This window comes from Tripterygium wilfordii, chromosome 17, assembly GCF_013401445.1.
Source record: "Tripterygium wilfordii isolate XIE 37 chromosome 17, ASM1340144v1, whole genome shotgun sequence".
NCBI classification, from domain to species: Eukaryota; Viridiplantae; Streptophyta; class Magnoliopsida; order Celastrales; family Celastraceae; genus Tripterygium; species Tripterygium wilfordii.
In genome coordinates, this window is record NC_052248.1 from 1,821,148 (window position 1) to 1,844,694 (window position 23,547).

General features: G+C 36.0%; 2 protein-coding genes and 1 pseudogene across 3 annotated transcripts; 2 read left to right on the forward strand and 1 right to left on the reverse strand.

Moving 5' to 3' along the window:
- Positions 1 to 7,073: 7,073 nt before the first annotated feature.
- On the forward strand, positions 7,074 to 13,378 carry LOC119981710 ((-)-kolavenyl diphosphate synthase TPS14, chloroplastic-like). Its single transcript, XM_038824801.1, has 15 exons — positions 7,074 to 7,365; positions 7,815 to 7,913; positions 8,205 to 8,296; positions 8,379 to 8,685; positions 8,968 to 9,151; positions 9,284 to 9,498; positions 9,640 to 9,760; positions 9,831 to 9,943; positions 10,045 to 10,271; positions 10,458 to 10,573; positions 10,776 to 10,874; positions 10,965 to 11,207; positions 11,347 to 11,470; positions 12,306 to 12,509; positions 12,883 to 13,378. The coding sequence occupies exons 1-15, from the start codon at positions 7,290 to 7,292 to the stop codon at positions 13,111 to 13,113; spliced, it is 2,451 nt and encodes an 816-aa protein (XP_038680729.1). The 5' UTR covers positions 7,074 to 7,289; the 3' UTR covers positions 13,114 to 13,378.
- Positions 13,379 to 14,812: 1,434 nt separating this feature from the next.
- On the reverse strand, positions 14,813 to 18,438 carry LOC119982596 (N-terminal acetyltransferase B complex catalytic subunit NAA20-like). 2 transcript variants are annotated; one of them, XM_038826062.1, is made up of 6 exons: positions 18,251 to 18,438; positions 18,066 to 18,156; positions 17,807 to 17,939; positions 15,660 to 15,729; positions 15,341 to 15,401; positions 14,813 to 15,261 (listed from the first exon to the last, which is right to left on the reverse strand). In XM_038826062.1, exons 1-6 carry the CDS (start codon positions 18,326 to 18,328, stop codon positions 15,170 to 15,172), a joined length of 525 nt encoding a protein of 174 aa, XP_038681990.1. In that variant the 5' UTR covers positions 18,329 to 18,438; the 3' UTR covers positions 14,813 to 15,169. The 2 variants fall into 2 exon arrangements, with proteins under 2 accessions (XP_038681990.1, XP_038681991.1); XM_038826063.1 differs by having other exon boundaries at positions 18,066 to 18,166; positions 18,251 to 18,392.
- Positions 18,421 to 22,193, forward strand: LOC119982594 (annotated as a pseudogene).
- The last annotated feature ends 1,354 nt before the right edge of the window (positions 22,194 to 23,547 follow it).

A 23,547-nucleotide genomic window follows, 5' to 3' on the forward strand; every position in this document is an offset into this window, starting at 1 on the left:
GGTTCAAACTTCAAACTCCAGCCAATTAATGAATAAAAAAAAATGGGGAATAGAAACCTTTTTTCAGATCTAATGCTTTAGATTTTGTGTTGGATATCCAGAAGCATTGATCGACGCCTTAATAATATATATATATATATATATAAATTCTTTTATAAATACCCAAAGTAAAGACTTAAAATAAGTACAGTTTTTTGATCATTGATTTAAGTGAAATGACTAGTAGAATCCATTGTTTTGAGTCTCACATGTTTTAAATCAATGGTGAAAACATGTGTACTTATTTTAAGTCCTTACTTTAGATACTTATAAGATAATTCCTCTCTCTCTATATATATAAAATAAGGACGATCTACGATATTAATTATACTACTAGAGCATTACCTTGTCCTGTGGATTATTACTGCTAATATGATGATAATTAACAATCATGATCAATGTATGTTTATTAAGTTTTTCTAATTACTTAAAAACAAAGAGTTGTTTGCTTGGGTGGAATTAAGTAAATCACCAAACTAATTGTGTGTCATTCATTCTCTCTTTTATATTTTGTTTTATTTGTGGGAATAAGAGCATGAAAAGCTGAAATATGCTGTTCCACATGAAGACACACACCACTACGTACTGTCTTCATATAATAGAACCCATCAATATCAAAACATTTTAAACATCCTGAATTGATGTGAAATTAGTTGGGAATACAAATATTATATTCATATATATATATATATTATATTATTTCACAAACAACCTGGCTGTGTTACATCTAAAGGGGGTTGGAATCTCAATATACGAACAAAGGAATATTGGGTGTGCATTGAAATATTGTGCTCAACTTTTGATGTTTGTATATATTTTACATATATATACACATCAATGTTACGACTTGTTTGTTCCACATGTGGGTTTATAATAGAAATTAAAGCCCATCCTTTCTAACTCGTATGAGACATTTTTGTGATGAAACTTTGACTTGGATCCTCCTTTACATAAAATATCAAAGGACGAAAGAGAAAAATGCAACAATCTCAATATAAGATTTAACGTGAAAAACTCTAAAATCGAAGAAAAACAATGAATATTGTCAGAGACAACCAAAGAAATTTACTATGTAAAAAATTGTTACGATCACACTCTCAGAGTATTTTCTCTCAAGCTTAACTCTCTTATGTAATTCTTGTTCTACATCTCTCAACACTCTCATCACAGATCATTGTGTGATCTACATCTCTACACTTGATTGTGGAAACCTGAGATGATTAATAATTGAAGCCATGCCTCTATGATAGACATCCACAATTCGGTTTACCTGCAGCAAATAATCAACTAAGGCAGGCATGTCATTAGGCGATTTACATGCATCAGTCTCCACCGAAGTCACGTGAGCAATCATAATTGACCTTAAAAAGCCTTTAATTTCCTCATTTGACGTAACATATTGACAATTCAGTAGGCAATTGAACACGTTTCTCTCATTGTCCTTGTCACTTACAGCATACTTGCTTTTCTTCAACAATACTGAATTTTTAATCAATACTTTAATAACTCTATGCACTGAGCCCCTCGACATCTTTTCCACTACATACCCTGCATAACTGTTAAATCAATACCCGTGTGTAAACCTGTGGATCTGTTTTGGGAAGCACTATCCCAACCCCCTACTTTCAACCCCCTACCTTCTCTAGACTACTTTAATGACTTTTTCCAATCTCATCCGTTGAATGACTTTTCAATGGTTTGAAATTATAAAAAAACATCACCTTTTGCTTAGTGGTCCTTGCATCGTAAAACTCGCCAGCCCCTTTTTTTGACCGTTCATGTATTCAATCCACCACTCTCTCATGGACTCCAACTCAATATATATTCTCTGTATAGGACAGAGAATATATTCTCTGACTATACATGTGTACATATATGACTATAAATTGAGAAGAGTTTGCAGAGCATTTAAAGAAGCTGCAAGAGATAGCAGTAGTGTGTGAGAGTCAGATATCTGCATTTTGGGAACCACACAACTAATAGGGTCGAGAGTCAGCATGCCAAGCTAAAAAGATATTTGTGCTCGTCACAGTCAGACTTGGAGAAGTCAATTGGCTAAGGAAATTGAGGGAAATATTCAGACCTTCATCAACTTCTCTTCGTGAACCGGCTGTGAAGACCAACACTAGAGGGCGTCCGTCCACAAAGAAAAATGTAGCCACCAACACTCGTAATAATCCGACAGCATATGTCATTGATGGGAGTGATTTTGTTCAGCCTCGGGAGCCTCACAGACACAGTTCTTCATCCGGACGCCCCGAATCGAAGATTTTTGAATACGATTTTTTGCAATCTTATCAATCAGAGAGACACAATTGCTCCTCAATTTACAATACTCAGTCTATCTCTACACAAGAAAGTTCGATGTTAAGAAAGGAAAACTACTATTTACGATCCTATATTGATCAGTTTCCAGCTATACTGCACCCTTACATCAGGGACGTGCAAGATGTAAAAGCTGATGGAAATTGCGGCTTTCGATCGATAGCTGTGTGTTTTGGTCATGGGGAAGATGAATGGCCCAATGTTCGGTATAACCTGATGGCAGAGTTGGACGCATTTTGGAAACAATATGTTGAAATACTTGGCGGTGAAGAGAGGGCATACAGTGTTAAACACTCACTGAACTTTTTTCAAGATGATGTTGCAGCACCATTTGAGCATTGGATGACAATGCCAGATATGGGTCTATTGATTGCTTCTGCATACAATGTGATATTGCATGTTCTTCATCATGCAGAGAGTTGGACATATCTACCACTACGTACAGCTCCTCCATCACCCTATCTACTCGTTGCCATTGCTATAGGGCACGTAAATGGTAATCACTACGTCAAAGTTGGTTTGACAAGGAATTATCCAATGCCTCCCATCACACCCGAATGGGTTCACTGTAGACATACCTGTGCAGCTGCATGGGCGACTCCGTATGCGGAACGATTAGATGCGTACATGCACTCATATGGATTCATCAAATCTTCATCTGAAGCTTTTATTCATGTACTTGAATAAATTATTATCTATGTCTTACAAAATTATGATAATTAAAAAAAGCAAACAAATAATCTTAATCAAAATATTTAAATTAATAAATGTATATATATATTATCTGTCCTATATGTGTGTGTATGTATATATCTATATATATATATGTGTATGTATATGAGATGAGACATGATGAAAAGACATGACATGACAAGACAAATAGTGACAACCTAAGGGGAGGGGGTTTAAAATAGGGGGGGTTTGTTTATCAATTTCCATCTGTTTTTAATAACATATCCTCTTTCATGGAAACACTACACTAAAGTTTAATTTTGAATTTTTCTCTCTTATGGAGGAAAATTCAGCTAAACTACGTAAGAGAGAAAAATTGAGACAAACTACAGTTTAGTTTTGAATTTTTCTCCATAGGAGAAAAATTCAAAACTAAACTGTAGAAAAATTCAGCTAAACTACAGTCTAGTTTTGAATGTTTCTCTTATGGAGAAAAATTCAGCTACACTACAGTTTAGTTTAAATTTTTTTTTTTGAAGAGGGTGTGTGTTTGTAGTCATGGATGTGACTTGTGAGTAGGACTGAGATTTTCAACATGGTATTGGAGCAATGTCTCAATCATGTTGAACGGGTCTTCACCTATCCACTTATTAGGTCCAACATAAACCAACCCACTATGCGGAGGAGTGTTATGACTTGTTTGCCCCACATCGCTTGGTTTTTTTTTGATAAGAAGAATGATAAACCAGCCCACCATGCGGAGGAGTGTTACGACTTGTTGGTTCTAAACATCGCTTGGTTAAGCCAAGTGATGTGAATTTATAAGAGAAAGGCTTTTCCCGCTTACTCGTATGAGACCCTTTCTCTCTAGGCTCAAGTATCATTAAGTGAGAAGGTTCAGAGTAAAACAAAATCGTGCAGGCCTAATATATCCACGAGAATCGATAAATCTAAACCAGTATAGCTAACCGGCTAGGATTTTCAACAAGACTTGGGATAGTCGCATGTAATTAATAAAAAATCGAGCATCCAACAGAAAAAGGAGGAAGCTAGCAGGGATAGTCTCTGTCAAGTTGATGAGAAAACTTATAATTTTAAGGGAATTACCAAAGCAGTTTTTGGCTCCTTGTTGATGATGGATATTACTGGTACTGCTGCTAGTCATATAAATAGTGTTTCAGTTGACTGATCATATATTTGTCGGAAATGATTGTGAAATGTGCCTGTTGCTCGATTTTACCAGTGTGTGTGGCAAAGGAGATGAGGGATTAGGGATCAAGAGAGATTTGGTCCTACCTATCATGATTCTCCATATCCTACTTACCATCAGGTCAACATACCAGCCTAACAATCATGCATGATCTAAGGAAGCACCCAAACTCAATCCACTCAATCCAAAGAATGAAAACTTCCTAACGACAACCTAGAGAAGATTCAAACTCAAACTAGAAATGATCATGAAGAATCCTCATATCACAACGAATGATCAAGATCCCAACAGACTTGAGATATTAAAATCCCAACAGATACGACCTACAACACTAGAAAAAGAGGATGATCAGACTCATGCAAGATATGCTCTTACAACCGAGGCATTTTACTTCCACTTTGATTCTCTGAATACGATTTCTGACTTGAGCGTCGAAGTGTCCTCTGGCCACGAAGGGTCGCCCTCTCCATTGTTCTTACAGGATTGATGTAGGCTTGCCGCTTAGTCAGCCGTATCATCAGCTGATGTGAGGATTGTCCAAATTTTTGCATCCACAGTGTGTGTGTGTATATATATATATATGTGTATATATATATACACACACTACTTCTTGTGTTTGCGAGATAGAACATATTAATCAATTTTACAGTGGACATTTGACTAATTAAAGCATGTAAGGGATCACCCACCCATTAGGTCATGGGTTCGAACCTACCCCCTTCTCAAATCCCTGTTTCAAAAAAAAATAAAGAATCTAGATGAAGCGTACGTGATTAACATACATGTTCGGAATCCATATAGACCCAAAAGCGATTATGAGTTCATTCGGATATATTGACCACTTAACTTTCTTATACTTATTCAATATGAGACTCCAATTATTTGTGAATTCTCAAACAACAGAGAAGATCGACTTGGGCTTGACTTGATTTCTATTAATCTATTGGAAAAAAAATCATAAATAATGTTAAATAAAGTGGATATTACAAAAAAAGAGGCTCTTGTTTTTGGATGTCAAGTATGGTTCTTGAGAGATGATCGATTTCTCTGGTTTACATCATTTTCCAAAAAGAAATTCATTAAAAGCCCGATTGGTTATCCTTATATTGTAATGACAGTTGTATTCACATTAGATGACAATGTTTGATATTCATTTAATGTAAAAATAGTGTAATCAAATTACTTGGTAAAGTGTAATCAGATTTCTTAAAAAAATAAAAAGAAATCTCAATACCATGCATCTAAAATTTGGTATTCTGTCCCATAAAAAAAAATATTCTCATTACAAAACCAAACATTTATTCCTTGAACAAATATATCCTCAATGGTTACAAATTATCTACAGCTGTATCCTTACATATTTGTATATCATGTATGTCTAAATACATGCATATATATTTCATTTTCAGATCTATAATTTTTTATATATACATATACCTTGCAAATGAGCCATTAGTTGAGTGGCAATGACTTTGCATGTCCCTGACTTCAGGTTATGAGTTCTAGTCTCACCTCCTCCGAATATTTATAAGGAGGTGTGTGGGCTAAGTCTGCCCTTGCGTGGGCTTGATTTGTGTCTCCTGCGTGAGGCATGTTGACACCTGTACTTTCATAGGCTTGATCTGGGTATTTGTACTTGTAGTCAAAAAATATATATATACATATACCTCAGTTTTGGTTTCACATGTATACAAAATCATATGCATACCTTTTATATTATATTATATGTGTTTTTTTTTGTTTTTACATATATTTATTCACCATATATATATATATACACATACAAATGATTTCTCAGATAAGGGTCTAATATAAGGGTGTAAAATAAAGGTTTATGTTTACATCATTGATTCTCCTATGTGAACCAACTTTTCAACCATAAATGTGACGAGTCCCACAGAAAATTTATGGTTCTCACTTTTGTTTTGTTTTATTACAACAATTGGATTTGAACTTCATAAAGTTGGTTCACATAGGAGAATATATATATATATATATATATATATATATATATATATATGGGCAATATTAGAAATACCACATATCATAATACAATGATATTTATCAACCAAATAACTTAATAAGATAATTACCTAGTAATACAATTCTCATAACCAGATTACTTATAACGAAAATCCTATTACCATCGCAATACAATATTACAATGTAGCTGATAATTTTTGGCTCATTGAGCTACATACCATTTTTCACACAATAATTTAATTATTGCATGCACGTAAATGTCAAACATTTTTTTTTTTTTTTGGTACAAGACGATATGGTATACCTTTTTAATTTTATTTTGCTAAAAATTTATGGATATTTGAATCCCTTCATTTTCTTCAAACACAGTCATAAGCTGAAAAGTCTCAACTTAATTAGTCAAAGTCAGATGTCCTTGTTGGCAGAAATCACCTCCACCTAACTCCACTACGTACTGCCCGGGGGCAGTTGACAACTTAGTATAAATAGCTCACTCTCATGGTAGTATTTACGCAAAAATAGCAATTATTCATATATAGAATGACCCATATATGATCACAATTATATATGTATATATAACCGATTCCGCGATTCCTTTCCTTTTTTTTTGGCTACTTGTCTTTCATTTTTTTTTCCCTTTCATTAGCCACATATTGATTTTCCAATCCCAATCTCGCCCTAATTGGAAAGGCCACAATTGTTATTTGGTAGACCTTGATGTCTAAAAAATAGTTTTGAAAATAATCGAGTGTTCTTTAGAGATCGGAACTCTTTAGAGATCCTTTCTGATGTCATGTTATAATTTGAGACGCCCATATATATATATATATATATATATATATACACACAGAGTTAGACAAAGTGAATAGTTTTGGTTTAGGATGATCCCATGCACCTATTAGCGGGAATCTCTTGGGAAGTCGTTTCTGTCTTGTTGCCCTGCCCCTCCACCTCCTCCCTCTTATTACTTTTGAATCCTTTTAAGCCCCCTTTTTGCTCTGTCTCTCTCTCTCTCTCTCTGTGTCTCTGCAAATAAACATTAACACAAATCCAATCAATCATGGTGATCATGTCCTCTCATCAAATCTTCTCTGTTTCTTCCTCCTCCTACCTTCACCCTCCTCTGCTTTTCCCAGGTAAGTCACTCCTGCCTTATAATTCTTCTTCTTCTTCTTTTTCTCTTTTATTCTTAATCTGGGTTTCATCAATTGTTATTGATGAGTTTCGTCGATGATTAGTTTGTTTTTAAATCGATTGATGATCAGTTTTGATGATCAGATCGATCCCCCCCTGATGACTGAATCCGAGACCGCTATCGTGAGAAAATTATGAATGCCAGCCCGGATTATCAGATTAATCACACTCTCCATTTTCTTTTCCAGTTTTCCTCCTCATTTCGACACATCCCTCGACCTTTTTTTTTTTTTTGTCAGATCAGTCGTTAGTGCCGTTCTGCTTATCAATGGCACCATCGTAATTCCCAACTACCGCTAAGCCCATATTTGTCTTTCACCTTTATTTTTTTTTTACATTATAAACACGTCTGTTAATAGTTAATACATAATTATAATTTTATTTTTGCCAGGATTAAGTTCCTACACTACTAAAGACAAACGAGTCTGCTACTTTGATAGCACTCGCTTAATCTGCCGTGCAATATCCAAGCCTGCTCGCACAACTCCAGGTATCTACGCTAAAACAACACTATATATATATGTCGACTTAAAATACGAACTACGTTTTGAGGGTGATGATAAATAAAATGACACGTGGGGTCAGTATTTTGGGTCCCACATGTTCCAAATCAACGGTGAAAATATAGATCTATATCTTAGATCCTTATTTTAAGTCCGCATGAGAGAATTCATCATATACGTACAAGTTATTCAACCATACGTATATACGTACGAGTTATACTAATTACTACACGGATATACAGTTTTAATCGTAATAATAATAATAATTATTTGTGTAGAATACTCGGGCGTGCTTCAAAACGGTCTGCCATTGATAAAGTGGCGTGAGATTGTGGAGGATGACATACAAGAACAAGAAGAACCTCTTAAGGTGTGATTCAATTCATCAATTAATTGTAATTTTTATGGTTTAATAATAATAAATTTTGTTTTTTGTGAAAAAACAAAAAAAGGTTTCCTTGGAAAACCAGATTAGACAAGGTGTCGACATTGTTAAGTCGATGTTGGGATCAATGGAGGATGGCGAGATTAGCATTTCAGCTTATGACACTGCATGGGTTGCACTTGTTGAAAACATTCACCACCCAACTGGTTCTCCTCAATTCCCATCCACTCTTCAATGGATTGCCAACAATCAGCTCCCCGATGGCTCCTGGGGTGATCCCTACGTGTTCTTGGCACACGATCGATTAATCAATACGTTAGCTTGTGTTATCGCTCTCAAGAAATGGAATATTCACCCCAACAAATACAAAAAAGGTACAGTTCGGCGTTACTAATGAATTATCAGCAGTTTTACAAATCCAGTATTTTTTTTGTCTTAACTATCTCAAATACTGGGATGGATGCACACGATTTCACGTGGAGCATGCGAGACCCACGATTTTACATGGATTATGTGCATCCCTCTCAATATTTGGGATAGTTGGGACAAAAAACACTGAGATGCTTAACTTTTTTGCTTAATTATTTTTACATGATACTAAATTAAATATTTTCGACTACACAAAATAAATTTTTTTATATATATTTGAAAATTAGGATTGTCGTTTGTGAAAGAGAACATAAGCAAGCTAGAAAAGGAGAATGAGGAGCACATGCCAATAGGATTTGAAATCGCTTTCCCATCACTTCTTGAGATGGCTAAAAAACTAGGGATTGAAATACCTGATGATTGTCCAGCCTTGCAAGACATCTATGCCAAGAGAGATCTCAAACTCACAAGGTATATATGTCCCTGTGTGGTTGTAATAATTATGTTTTGTCAAGTGAAAAAAGCAACCTTATCAATTTCACTATATATATATATATATGTGTGTGTGTGTGTGTGTGTAATAATTGTGTTTGGGTGTGGTAGGATACCAAAGGACATAATGCATAATGTGCCCACAACACTACTCCATAGCTTGGAAGGATTGCCAGACCTGGATTGGGAAAAGCTTGTAAGATTGCAATGCAAAGATGGGTCATTCTTGTTCTCTCCATCTTCCACTGCCTGTGCACTCATGCACACTAAAGATGGCAATTGCTTCTCCTACTTGAACAACATGGTACAAAAGTTCAATGGAGGAGGTAAATTATACATATGTACCCGTTTGTCCATAACTAGCTAGCCTAGCCTAGCCTAGCCAGTCTACTTTTTTACCATTTGTTTTTGTGGATACATGTATTTAATTTGGTCTCTAATGTTGAGTACATGTATAACCTTTTTAGTACCGAATGTGTACCCGGTTGACCTGTTCGAACATATTTGGTCTGTTGATCGCTTGCTACGCCTAGGAATCTCCAGATTTTTTCAGCCAGAAATCAAACAATGTCTTGATCATGTTCACAGGTATTTTCGACAAAAAATTAAAAGTTTGTTTTGATATGATTAGTAATAGGTTAGTTGCCTTTTGATTCAGATATTGGACCAAAGACGGAATTTGTTGGGCAAGAAATTCGCATGTTCAAGATATTGATGACACATCAATGGGATTCAGGTTGCTTAGATTGCATGGATACGAGGTTTCTCCTGGTATATATATATAATTTCCATCGACTAATTATCAAAGTCTGTCAATTAACTTTAATTTCTTGCTAATCTGATCTGATTAAAGTTTTGATTATGTTTGACAGACGTGTTTAAGCAATTTAGAAAAGGCGACGAGTTCGTTTGTTTCGCGGGACAATCAAATCAGGCGATTACTGGAATCTATAACCTGTATAGGGCTTCTCAACTGATGTTCCCTGAAGAGCCTATTCTTGTGGAAGTCAAAAAATTTGCAAGAAATTTCTTGAGGGAAAAAAGAGCTGTTAATGAACTCCTAGATAAATGGATCATAACCAAAGATTTACCAGGCGAGGTATGACTTGATCCACACAATCTCCAAAATCTTAACTAGATTATCTAGTATTTCATCCTCTATACCAAGACCCAACGACTTAATTATCTCATGTTTTAGCGGGACACCGTTACATCATTTTGTTGATTATGTCTATTTTAGAATCTAATTTTATATGTATGTATGTATATATATGTATTATAAAAGGTGGGGTTTGCCTTGGATGTTCCATGGTACGCATGCTTGCCTAGAGTTGAGACGAGGCTTTACATTGAACAATATGGTGGCCAAGATGACGTATGGATTGGCAAGTCTCTTTACAGGTAACCTTCATTCATTCATTCTTTTTCTTTTTTAAAAATAATTAAATTATATTCAAGCCAAAAAGTTGCATTTTATAAGATATAACCTGAAGGTCACAAATTCAATTTCCGAAAACAAATTTTCCATCACGCATTTCTCCGACATAGCCCACTACAGAAATCTTGTGCTTAAATGGATGTGGGTGGGTGTCTATTTCTGCAGGATGCCCTATGTCAACAACAATATATATCTGGAGCTAGCAAAGCTAGACTACAACAATTGCCAATCCTTGCATCGCACTGAATGGGACAATATCCAAGAGTAAATAACTACCCAAAAGAAAATTTTCTAATTTGTTTTCTCCTTCAAATTATGACATATATATATATAATGCATATGATATATGTATAGGTGGTACGAAGAATACAATGTTGGAGGATTTGGGGTCAGCAAAAGGAGCCTTCTTAAGACATATTTTGTAGCTACAGCCAGTATTTTTGAACCCGAAAGATCGGTAGAGCGACTCGTTTGGACAAAGACTGCAATCTTGTTAGAAGCTATTGCATCTTATTTTAAAAATTCTAGAGAAGAAAGGATTGAATTTGTAAATGAATTCCAAAAATTTCCCAAGACAAGAGGTTACATTAAAGGAAGGTAAATCATCTAATTTTTTTTTATTATCATTTTAGTTTGAAATATAAATTATGTCTATATATATATTTAAAAATTTAATATTATTAATTAAAAGTCTAATTTAGGATAAATTTTTTTTTTTTGGTTGGTTTTATTGCAGGAGATTAGATGGAAAGATGGCAACAAAAGAAGTTATTGAGATGGTGTTTGCAGCACTAAATCATTTTTCATTGGATTCATTGGTGGTGCATGGTCAAGACATTACTCACCATTTATATCAATCCGTGAGTTTATCTTATTTTACCAAATTTGTAATATTATTTATAATCATAAAAATGTATATATATATATATATATTTTATTTAATATTTCCTTTCCCTAACCAAGTCAGAAAATGCCTAGAAAATCATGCATTCCTAGTAAACAGGTAAAAAGATAATAATAAGAGTAGGACAATATTTAAAATACACATGCTCAAGATTCCAAGTATAGAGCCAATTATCTCCTCAAAAAAGAAAAAAAAAAGTGTAGAGCCAATTAGTTATTTTTTTTTGGTTGATAATTAGAGCCAATTAGTTATTGGTACTCGAGTACTAATCCAAGTGGGGAAGGACAAAAGAAAATACTACTTCCAATTACAATATTTTATTGCTTAACAGCCAAGTGTTCGAATAATAATTGTATTGTATGTCATGATCCCCAAAGGGCATATGGGTTAGTGATTAAATAGATATGATCACTTACCCATATGATACGTGGCTCAATGAATCTCTGTTGGATTAAACTATATCGATTCTTATTTGGAGTAATATTTTTGTGACCTTACGTTGAGTTTTAGTCCAATTTATCATGTCGTTAGGTGAGAAACATATGTACTTGCGAACGATATGAGTTTAGACCGATATCAATTGTAGAAACAGCAAGCTCTCGATAAAAAAAAAGATTTTATAGATCTAGAAATGTCATTTCTCAAATGGGTTCTCGTAATAATAATGTCAAATCAATTTTCCAAAAACCCTTTGAACCCATTTGAAACGTTGGGTCGGTAGAAACTACAAGGTACTAATTCCAATTTCCAACACAATAATTTGGTTCTATGTGCAACTTTACTATATATAGTGGGAAAAGTGGGTGCTGACGTGGCAAGAGGAAGGAGACAGAAGAGAAGGAGAAGCAGAGCTATTGGTGCAGACAATAAACATGATGGCTGGCCACACACCCTCTCAGGAGTTGTTGTATGAGCGACTCTTCAAACTCACAAACAAGGTTTGCCATCAGCTTGGTCACTATCACCACCTCAACAAAGACAAACAACCTCAACAGGTGCTTTGGAATTCCCTCCCCTACTTAGTTTATCTTCTCTAGTTTACATGCTTTCATCCATTGGCACATTTTTTAATGGGTTCTGACAAGACTCCCAGTTTTTTAGTTCGAAAATGATAAAGATACCAACAGTTTGATATCTCAATTACCTCAGCTGCTAAGTTAGACGCAGAAGATTCAAGCAAATTCGTGGGCTTCATAGATCTCACGTGATGCATATAAAATCTTATGTGCCAATTATAATAACTGAGATATCAACTGTTTGAATCTCTATCATAATTGTTTTTAATTTGGGTTCTTGGTCCGACCACTTCGGTTTTGTCTTCCATTACAACTTAATGGGTCATTAATTAAGCATCTCTACAATTTTCAGGTAGAAGACAATGGAGGATACAATAATTCAAACCCTGAAAGCATTTCAAAGCTCCAAATAGAGAGTGACATGAGAGAGCTAGTGCAGCTGGTACTAAATTCTTCAGATGGCATGGACTCTAATATCAAGCAAACATTCTTAACAGTCACAAAGAGCTTTTACTACAATGCTTTCACTCATCCTGGGACTGTCAACTACCATATTGCCAAAGTACTCTTTGAAACAGTGTAAGATTAGTTGACATTTGAATATTGAAAATAATGTTGAGGTCATTGTAGATAACCATTAGTTGTCAGCAATTTCAGATAATAAGGTCCAACACATATCCAATACAACTAAAATGCAACCCTGCTATACCCTTATGCTCACAAATAATTGCTTCCAATATCTGATCTCAGTGGATAGATACAAGGTAAAACCACATTACTTCGTTGAGCTTTGTTGGCATAATGATTTCCTCACAAATGAATGATTATTGGCAGACAGTGTTGACTCATTACAAATTCCATAATCTATTGGAGATGAGGGAAAGATTTGCCAAATCCCAGCTCCATTGTCGAGAACAAGAGGGGAACTCTTATTCAAGTACCTTTTTTGTTGTCTCGCACATCACACACACTCGTATAATTACACATAAGTGCACATAAATACTACCCACAAGGTTCGAACCCTACCCACCAGTAGAAATACACAAATGGTAACCAACTAGTAGCTTAAAAATTGTCTAAAGAACACCCACAAAGGACAATAGTAGTAGAGAAATAGGTGCACAAACTGTTCACTTGTGCATGCACCCATGTGTGTGTGTGTGTATATATATATATATATATATATATATATATATATACTCTTGAGAGTCTCTTTGCAGCCTTTCAAGTGAACGTAGACATTACTTGTATTATAGTCAATTCGCATTGAAGATCTGCTTCATTAGTGGAAAGCAATATGCACAACTGGGGAGCTACTCCTCAATCACATGTTAATTTTGTGTTTTGACTCTCTTTTTTTCGACTATGACCGGGCGTGAAGAATCGTCTTATGGAAACATCTTTTACATGATTTTACATGAATCATGAAATTCTACACTCTTCTGCTCAACATCACAGAAAACAGAGAATGTGTCCATGATGGAAAAAGAACAGAGCATGACCACTACAAAATGATTCACCTGGAGTGGAAAAACAACTCCCCAGAGGAAGTCATAATTCTGTTAAGTCATGCTCCCCCACACATGCCCATCATGAATACATTACATCAAATTCAGGTCCTAAAGCAAGTCTTTTTACACTCACAAACAGAGTACTATGCATCATGAGAATTCTTGGGTTGTTCACTTGGAATCATCATGAATAAGGTTTGCCAACATACAAATAAAAGAAAAGGAATTCGCTTCGACAGTATCAACAGAGGACTGAGAGTGGAAAATTGTATTTTTAGGACAGATGGGAACGAAGGACATTGAAAAGTTTGGACTAAACAAGCTCTGTTTGGAAGGAAAAACCTTATTTCAGTCCATTCTCTGTTCTACTCTTTTTTATTTCAGCTATTACAGAGTTCTTGTTCTATTCCCACTGAATTCTCATTGCATTAAATATAAGGCTCAAGAATGCAGAGTTTAGAAGAACAAACTTGCTGGTTCTACATAAGTTTAAGAGCTAAGTTAGGCTGCTGGGTTTTAGAAGGACATAGTTTGACAATCAGTATTAGTCCACTCTATGAATCAAAAATAATTGGGCCTTCAAAATTTTTTATCCATTCACCACCATCCTACCCACCATAACTAAACTAAACTTCATAATCTCAAATTATGTGGGTCCCAAGTACCTTCCCCAGATTACCATCTTCATCAGCAACAGAGGAATTTTTTTCATAAAAGACCCACACTATAGAGTTTCTAGAGAGTAGATGGCAAAGGAATCAAAATTCCGTATGGCTTTAAACAAAGGTAGATATGATGTTAAATTAGTCCACAAATTAAAATGCTGAGTACAAAGATCATTTTAAGTTTGGCAATCCATGAACTTTCGGCATTGTAAACATAAACAGAACATGTAGTAAAGATATCTGTTGAAAGAGATTATAAGCTTACAGTAACAACCTCCATTGGCGGGAATGCATCATGCCCAAACTACGAGGACTCCAAAGAAAGTAGAGAATAAGAGAACTCTCTTCTGCCATAATGCAGACTAAGATCCTTAAATCTCTTCATCTCCAAAAAAAAGTCAGAGGACACATGCTGAGGCGTCATCAACAAATTCAACGGGCTAAGATTCCATACAAAACAAAACTAATCATACTCCAATTCGTCCGGAGTGATTGGTCGCTTAAGGGGGACGATAGACTTCTTTTCAACATCCCGTGACAATGCTTTCCTCATATCTGGAAAACAAACAAAATCGGAAGAGATGAGATAAGAATTTAGCGAAAAGAAATTGCTTTCAGTAGGCAAGGAACCCACCTAATCCATCTTCCTCTCCTGAGTAATAGCGAAGCACTCGTCTATAGATCACATAACCAAGCTGACAACGGAACAAAAGTTCAAATGAGTATCCCATCCCATCCAAATGAACTTTGAGAGAGACAGAGAGAGTGAACTCAAGAAGAGAATCTCATCGCAGGAATGCCAAAATATTTACATAATTTTTTAGTGAAGACAGAATCTCCAAAACTGATGGAAACAATGCATCTTTAAAACTAAATATGCATTATAAAACTAGTAAAAATGATATACTACTAAAGAACATTTACTTCTTTGAAGTAGGCAAATGAAGTACCACCTTTTCATACATCTTGATAGCTGGTGTGTTTGACGCCCTCACAAAAAGATCCACAAAGTAAGCTTTATCACTACAAGAAAAAAAAAAGGCTCTAAATAAAGCAGAAGCTTAGACCAAATGCAAAGACTTTCACATGAACAACAAAAAAAAGAAGGGGGGGGGGGGGGGCGGGGAAGAAGGCTCCACATGGTCATAAAATGGCATTTAACATGCTGATCTGTAATGGGGAAAAGTGGAATTTAACTTAAGTGGCTGAAAACAAAACTGTTCAATGTACTGTTAATACTGTAGCGGTACTCCCAATCTGAAGGAGAAGGATTGGTGTAACAACATCATAGAGAGAAGCAGCCATGAGAGAGAACAATGCAGCAGACCAACAGCTAGGTTACCACAATAGTATTAGTGGTTGCATTCATACCACAATAATATTGAACCTTAGTATTATTGGTAATAACTTTAGAGATTCACATTAAACCTATGCCTGCTCTGACCGAGATCTTTGGTGATGATTCCGTATCAGGATTTCCAATCCTAGCAGGAAAAGGAGGGAAATGGATAGTCTTACTGGTAATAACTTTCGCAATTCATATCGAACCTTAGTCTTATTATGTTTGCATATTAAAACCCTATTCACGCAATATCAGACTACCAGTGTACTCAATCTGCCCCTTCCCTGGAGCATAAATATTGCTCATGCTCAGCTTACTACAGATCTACGAAAAAAATCCATGTCCTAAAGCCTTAGTAAAGTAGTAAACACATTACCTAAGTGATATATGGATTCCCCTACACTGAAATAATTTGCTTTCTTACCAAGTCTCTGATGAAGTAGCAATTTGTCTATCATTTCACATCCTCCTACATTTTTCATGAGAAAAGTTCATTTCCCTCAATGCAGATCACTTGCAACATCTATGAGCCATGGTACTATATATATGTCGGCACCGATTTTGCATCAACTTTATGCACTTACTTTCCACATCACGATGTCAACTCCAAGAGAGATGCAATTTCAAGAAATGGACCTTCCATGCCAAATCCACATTAAAAAATCCAACAGTATCCAAAGAAATAAAACTTTGAGCAACAATTCCAATCAGGAGCTTTCTTCAAATATCTCGCATTTCAAACTGAAACAGTAAAAGCTATGACCTCTAGGTTACACCTCTACAACAGTACCACTGGATCACATGTTTAGTTGTGATGTCACTCATAATACGCTTCCGAAATTAGATATTGATACTTGTACCACATTACTTTTTCATGTTAATTTTCAAATGCACTATACTTGAAGTCTTGAACACCACCCTCTCAACAGCATCGACTACTTGCACCATACCAATATAATGACTGAGTTTTCATAAGAGGCAACTAAAAAAAAGAATTGCACAAATGAATTTTGCAATAAAAAAGTAAACACTCGCCCAAACTATCTCATTGCTTGAAATATGCCATAGGACAGCATCTTTTAGACAAAAAATGGAAATGGAGCCAATTTTTCTTCTTTTGTTGACATAAAGCTATGCCAACCCAGAAAACTGCTCAATGTTTTTAGGTATGTGAATCATCTACTTCTCAAATTTATCACTCCCAACATAACATAAATTCATTGTAGAGCAGAAATACCCTAAAAACGATCTATGTTGTTAACATACATCAGTAGTTTGCTTAAGTTCATTACAAGCCTAAAATCAAAGAACTCTCCAAATCTGTTTATTGTGTCAAAATTCATGGTTTTTAGGGTAAAATTCAATCACCCTGGTTATTAAATTTGAGATGAGAAACAATTTAAAATTAGTATACAAATGGTTAGGATTTAAGGAGAGTACTAATTTAAGAACTCGGTACAATGATGTCCTAATTCTCCCTTGTAAGGTTGTGAGAAAGATACCAAGCTAATCTATAATGACAAGTTGTTACGTGTAAGAGGCCATCTACCAGGAGGTGCTTTTTTCGAAGAAAAAAGAACTGACGGAGTGAGTGTGTATCAGTGTTACGAGAGGGTGCTTTCAAACCATTGTTGAAGCTGTACTAGGAGAAATAAACACACTAAAGCAGAAACCAAAACAACAATTAAAAGTTTCCATTGCTGAACACTAAACAAAGTAGGGCATAAAAGCACAATTTGTCTCTCCAAATTCACTTACATGTTATCACTGGTGTCTTCCAGCAGATTCATTAGTTTCTTAGCCAATTGCTGCCGGCGGTACTCCGGAGAAACAGTAACTGCCGTTACATGACCATGCCAGGACTCCCCTTGACCCTCAACTTTTCCCATAACTGCAATGTTTCAATTGCATCAGAGCCAACTATATATCCTCTCCGAATTCACGGAAACTAAATACCCAAAAAAAAAAGTGAACTTTAAATTAAAAAATAAACAAGAAGAAGGAAGACAGAACGCACTATAGCCCATGATTCGGTTATCGGGTGCTTCCCCGACATGGAAATAGTCCGGCCATCTTGCCAGATAGGTCATGTAGAATGACATGTTGAACTGTTTCACGCTAAAAAGTGGAGCTTAATAACCATTGATTAACACAATAGTTCATCAGATAAAACTGTAGGAAATAAAGAAGAGGAAAGCTTACAGTTTCAGTGAGGTGGTCAAGGTTCACAGAAGCAAAACGAAGAAGATCGTTACAGCAGAATCGGCGAATCGTCGTCATCTTTCTACCCTTCGCTTCCGGCGACTATCTCACTGTCGATCCCCAATCGTGTTCTGACAGGAAATAGAGAGAAACAGAAGATGGGTTTATTATAATCTGCGACCAAAATACTTATTTAAATTGTAGTTAATTAATAATGATAATACTTATTAATTATTAATAATACACTAATAATTATAATTATTGTTATTGTTTATTTGTTTTCGCAATAATAACTAATCTTCTGTGTAACCCTAGCCTCTATGGATCTCCTCAAACCAGAAATCCTCAAGAAACGGCAGAGCCTGGCACAAGACGCCGGCGGCAAGAGATTCTTCAAGCGCTCCGAGATTGAACAGAAGGAGGTCCAAAGACTAGAGCAGGAGAAACGCGAGCTCGAAGCCAAAGCCCAACAGCAATCCACCGCTACCATCACCAATTCTAATGGTACTGCTACCACCACCTCCTCACCCGCCATCACCACCTCCTCCAATTCCCTCACCGATGAGCAGAACATCGACAACCTCGTCCTCCCTAAACAGCAAGTCGTTCACCGGCTCAGGTTCCTCAAGAAACCAATCACTCTATTTGGAGAGGACGATGATGCCCGCCTTGAGCGATTGAAATACGTTTTGAAAGCAGGACTCTTCGAAGTGATAGCGATATGATAGAGGGGCAGACTAATGATTTCCTGCGTGACATTGAAGAGTTGAGAAAGCACCAGAAGTCTGGGATGTTTAGCAAACGGAAGCGGAAGGATAGGGAAGAAGGTGGAGGGAAGGATGGCGAGGGAGGAGGAGACGAGGAGCTCAGTGGAGATGGAGGTTCCAGTGGCCTTGATACAGATAATGATTTGAAGCGAATGAAGGCAACTTTTGAGGAGTTGTGTGATGAGGATAAGATTTTGGTGTTTTTCAAGAGGCTGTTGAATGAGTGGAAGCAGGAACTGGATGAGATGCAAGAGTCTGAAAAGCGGACTGCCAAAGGGAAATCCATGGTGGCCACTTTTAAGCAATGTGCTCGTTATTTGAATCCATTGTTTAAGTTTTGCAGGAAGAAGGTGAGTTGTTTTTTTCGTGTGCTTTAGTAGTTGAATTTTCTTTTTGGGTTGGATGATATTATATGTATTGATTTATCATTAATTCATTATTGTAGTACTTGATTGATTTTTAATATGTTTGATACTGTGAGTCTGTGGCCTCTACAAGAGATTGGGTTATACAAGATCTTGTTTTGTTGTTGGTAAATGTATGGATAATACACAGAACTGGCAGTGTGGCACTGCATTTATATTATTGAAACATGTACATAGATATGTCATACCTATCTATTATTCTTGAAGATATTAACAGTTTAGACAACTAGTGAGAATTCAGGTGATGGAAGATACTGACAGTAGTAGGGTTAAATAATGTTTATGTGGCTTTAGATTCTTCCTTATAATGAGCATTAGGTGTAGGGAAAAGGGGTGTTCTTTTTCTTTCTAAATAGAAGTTCCGGGACACTTCTACGATATTGACTTTAATGACTCATACAGAGTCATACTTAAACCATTTATTAACTTATAGATATCTGAAAATACACTAATTGCCGGACTTTATGGTTCACCACGATACCATATAAATGTCGTTAGTAGCAGTTTATTTTTCCTTTTTGTCATAGTTCAACACGAACTTTAGCAAACAAAATTTAGTGTATAGGGTCCACATTTTTCTTGATAGACAAACCCCCCTACTTCGACTCTGGTTGTATTGAATCTATATGATTATACATTACTAATTGTTCCAGGCTTCCAGCTATTTTCTGGAAGAGGTGAAATGAGGCTACGCCACAGAGGCTTGACCTTTGTAACAGTTATTATTCCAACTATTTCAAATATTACGTTAAGGATGATTTGTTGCTTTCTTATTCTTCTTCTTCTTATGGCATGATACTTGTGAAGTCGTTTAGAGAGTATGAAAGTTCCTGTAATTTCACCACACTGTTGATGGAGGGACCTTTATGTGATGAAAGAATTGGAAGGGGGTGAGAATTATGTTGTACTACTTTTCATGTCTCTTTCCCCATTCTTGCTATAGTAGTCAAGTGACCATTAAGAGTATTATCGAGGAATCAACTGGACAGGAATACAGGATAAGCCTGCTGTCTGAGAGTTTTTGAATGTAAAGTTCTATTTTCAGTGAATCTGAATGAAGTGAAACTTAGTGGAAGGATCAGATTTGGGGATGTGTGAATTGGAGAAATATTTTGCTAAAACTGTTTATCTCTAAAGTAAATTAGATTGCTAGAGCATTTTCTTAGCTTGATATCTTTATGTTCCCAAGATTGTGTAGGTTTCAAAATGCATTGCGGGGAAATTTGTTTTAAAACACTGATATAACTTTAACGGAAGCCCGCTTTGATGGAATGATAATGACAATGACAATTCTTTAAGTGCAATTTTTTTTATTTGAGTGCAAACGAGAAATAGGGAAAAAAACAATGGGAATTCACATTACAGTGGGGCTCATAACATAGTAGAGCTCATTGTATGTGATTTCACCCTGCCCTATGATATATTTTAAAATTTAAATTTTCTAAAAAAATGGGGGAAAAGGAAAAGAAGAAGCTAGTGCAAGTCTTGTAACTACTATTTCATGGTTATCTAAGCCTATGCTACATGTTTTTCTTATCTTCATATTTATACTTGTAAGTTTGCTCTAAAAAAATATTTATACATGTGAGTGTAACTAGACTGTAGCATATTCTCTGAAGTCCGATTCAACCTCCCCAATCTCTTTCTTTCTTATGTAAATGCCAGTGCACTTGACTTGGTTTTGTACTCGCTTAGGCTTGTCCATTGCAAGGTCTTTCATGTAACACCTGTTGCATGATGTTATTGACAAATGGCTAGCTAAAGCATGATTGAAGTCATCTCGAACCTAGTGCCACTGCTGTATGAAAGATAGTGTTTATCAAAATCTTCTTGAACCAATTGCCACTGGTGTATTGAACATAGTGATTCCTATCAACTGGCCCCTCTCCCTCTCTCTGTACCACAGAACAGAACACTTGAACTTTTTTTTTTTTGTGTGTGTATTTTATTTGTTTTCATGAACATCACTGATGTTATATATGTCAGTTGTTCATACTTAACACACCACACCGATCTTTTGCACCTTTGACATCCTGTTGTTTTCTGTATAGGTCCTTCCTGATGATATCCGTCAAGCATTGATGTTAATGGTTGACTGCTGTGTGAAGCGAGATTACCTAGCTGCAATGGACCATTATATTAGGATGGCCATTGGTAATGCACTCTGGCCTATTGGCGTGACTATGATTGGTATTCTTGAACGTTCAGCCCGTCAGAAGATCCATACCAGCAGTGTTGCCCACATTATGAATGATGAAACAACTTGCAAATACTTGCAGTCTGTATAGAGATTAATGACCTTTTTGTCAACGGCGCTATCCAACTATGCCATCAAAAGCTGTTGAGTTCATCAGCTTGGCAAATGGAAGTGATTTACATTCCTTACTAGCAGAAGAGGGTATTTCTGGGGGGAAACATCCCTCAGAGGAAAGGCTTCGACTAATGCCTGCTCCAAATGATAGTTAGGTAGTAATTGTATTTGGCCAGCAATGGTGGTTTTTTAGTAATGTCTGACCACTGTATCCTTCTTGATTGATGTGTTGGATAGCAGAATTAGTTCCTCCTTTTTTTTCCCCTTCTTTTGTATAAAGCCAAAATGCATGTACCTGTTACCTACTGTAATAGTTATCATCTGTTTGTTGGAAGCAGCTAGCTTTGTTGATGCCCTTTTTTGGCGTTGACTTGGAATTGTATTTCCCTTTTCTGTGGTTTGCCACATTATATCTTACTAACCCTGAAGGAATGTCTCCATGATGTGTGTTTTTTGTTTGATCCAGTGAGGTCTGGAAGTTGAGGATTTTTCCCATGCACTTTTTAAGACAATTAAGTCAATGCGAGGGGAAATCTTACTTGGTTACAGGTAACAATCTTGACTTTAAAATTTTGTTTATTTTCTTTGATGGGCACTTTTTTCAAGTTTCAGTCATTTCCAGTTCTCTTGCTAGGAACTTTCCTGGAAACTTACAGTTGGAAGTTGTAACTTACATTGTTGCTTCGATGAAGTTATTTGGAAGCACTCTCATGACCAACTCTTAGTAAACATCCTGGTAGCTTCCTCGGTTTTTCTTGTATAAGTTGAGAGTTTGCTGCTCAACATTAGTCTCCAGAACGAAGCTGCTCTGTCATACCATGAAGACCTGTTTCACTGCTGATATGTTGCCCGTCCATCGAAGAAAAAGAAGACGATCTGTTGCTTGTAGCCAGTGCATCATCTACCACCAAGAAACCACCTTCACTCGCCAAATTATTGACTGGGGCTTGATAGTAAATGGTGCTGTCACAGCATACAGAGCATACGCCAGTGGGAACAAAGACATGGCAGCCCTTGTTGTTTATGTGTACGTCCTTATTTTTGGCTTGCAACCCTGCATAACACTGTTCCGTCGACTGTCAGAGAAGGTTTTGAAGCTCACGATCTGGGTTTTATTTTCAGCGATTATGTCTGTGGTTGCATATTATTTGACTGCCAATAGTGGTCCAGTTGCAATGTTGGGTATCTGCTCAATTTCAGTTGCCAGCAGTGGCTTCTTCTACCTCTACTTCGTCCATGGTTGTCAGGAGAAAATCATTTTTCAGTCTCCTTCAAGTGACAGGGTGTATGGCAAGGGAATCAACAATTGCACTTCAGAGAATGTTTGAGCTGTGTGAGAGAGCGAGATCTCTTTGCCACTATACGATTCCTTTAGAATAAACCAAGTATGAGATTATTGATTGAATACTCAATAGGTTATTGTAATAAATGATGGTTTCAGTCCTTGATTGTGACTTGTGAGATGAAGTTTTAGAATATGAATTAAATATTAAAAAAAAATCGTCTTCCCATATTATTGGGAACAAATTGTATGGTTTTAAAAACATAAGACCATTCTCAATAGTCTCCCTATCTCTATCCCTATTTTGTAGTGTTGCAGGACAATTTTGTAAGATAGAGATTCACTTTTTACACTGTGCACCCAACAAATTCTTTATACAGATTCCTTATATCATCAAATTTGAATATTTCATCTTTAAACACTTTATATATTATATTGATATGAAAATAAATGCAAATAAAAATTTATATTGATATGTTTAAACTTTAATGCTCAATGCTCTGAACAATTCC

Coding starts and splice junctions, on each gene's coding strand:
- LOC119981710 (XM_038824801.1), top strand. CDS start 7,290: ATGGTGATCATGTCCTCTCATCAAATCTTCTCTGTTTCTTCCTCCTCC. Junction 9,761..9,830: donor TGTCTTGATCATGTTCACAG/GTATTTTCGACA, acceptor CTTTTGATTCAG/ATATTGGACCAAAGACGGAA. Junction 9,944..10,044: donor TGGATACGAGGTTTCTCCTG/GTATATATATAT, acceptor TATGTTTGACAG/ACGTGTTTAAGCAATTTAGA.
- LOC119982596 (XM_038826062.1), bottom strand. CDS start 18,328: ATGACGACGATTCGCCGATTCTGCTGTAACGATCTTCTTCGTTTTGCT. Junction 18,157..18,250: donor TTGACCACCTCACTGAAACT/GTAAGCTTTCCT, acceptor AGCGTGAAACAG/TTCAACATGTCATTCTACAT. Junction 17,940..18,065: donor TAACCGAATCATGGGCTATA/GTGCGTTCTGTC, acceptor GAAACATTGCAG/TTATGGGAAAAGTTGAGGGT.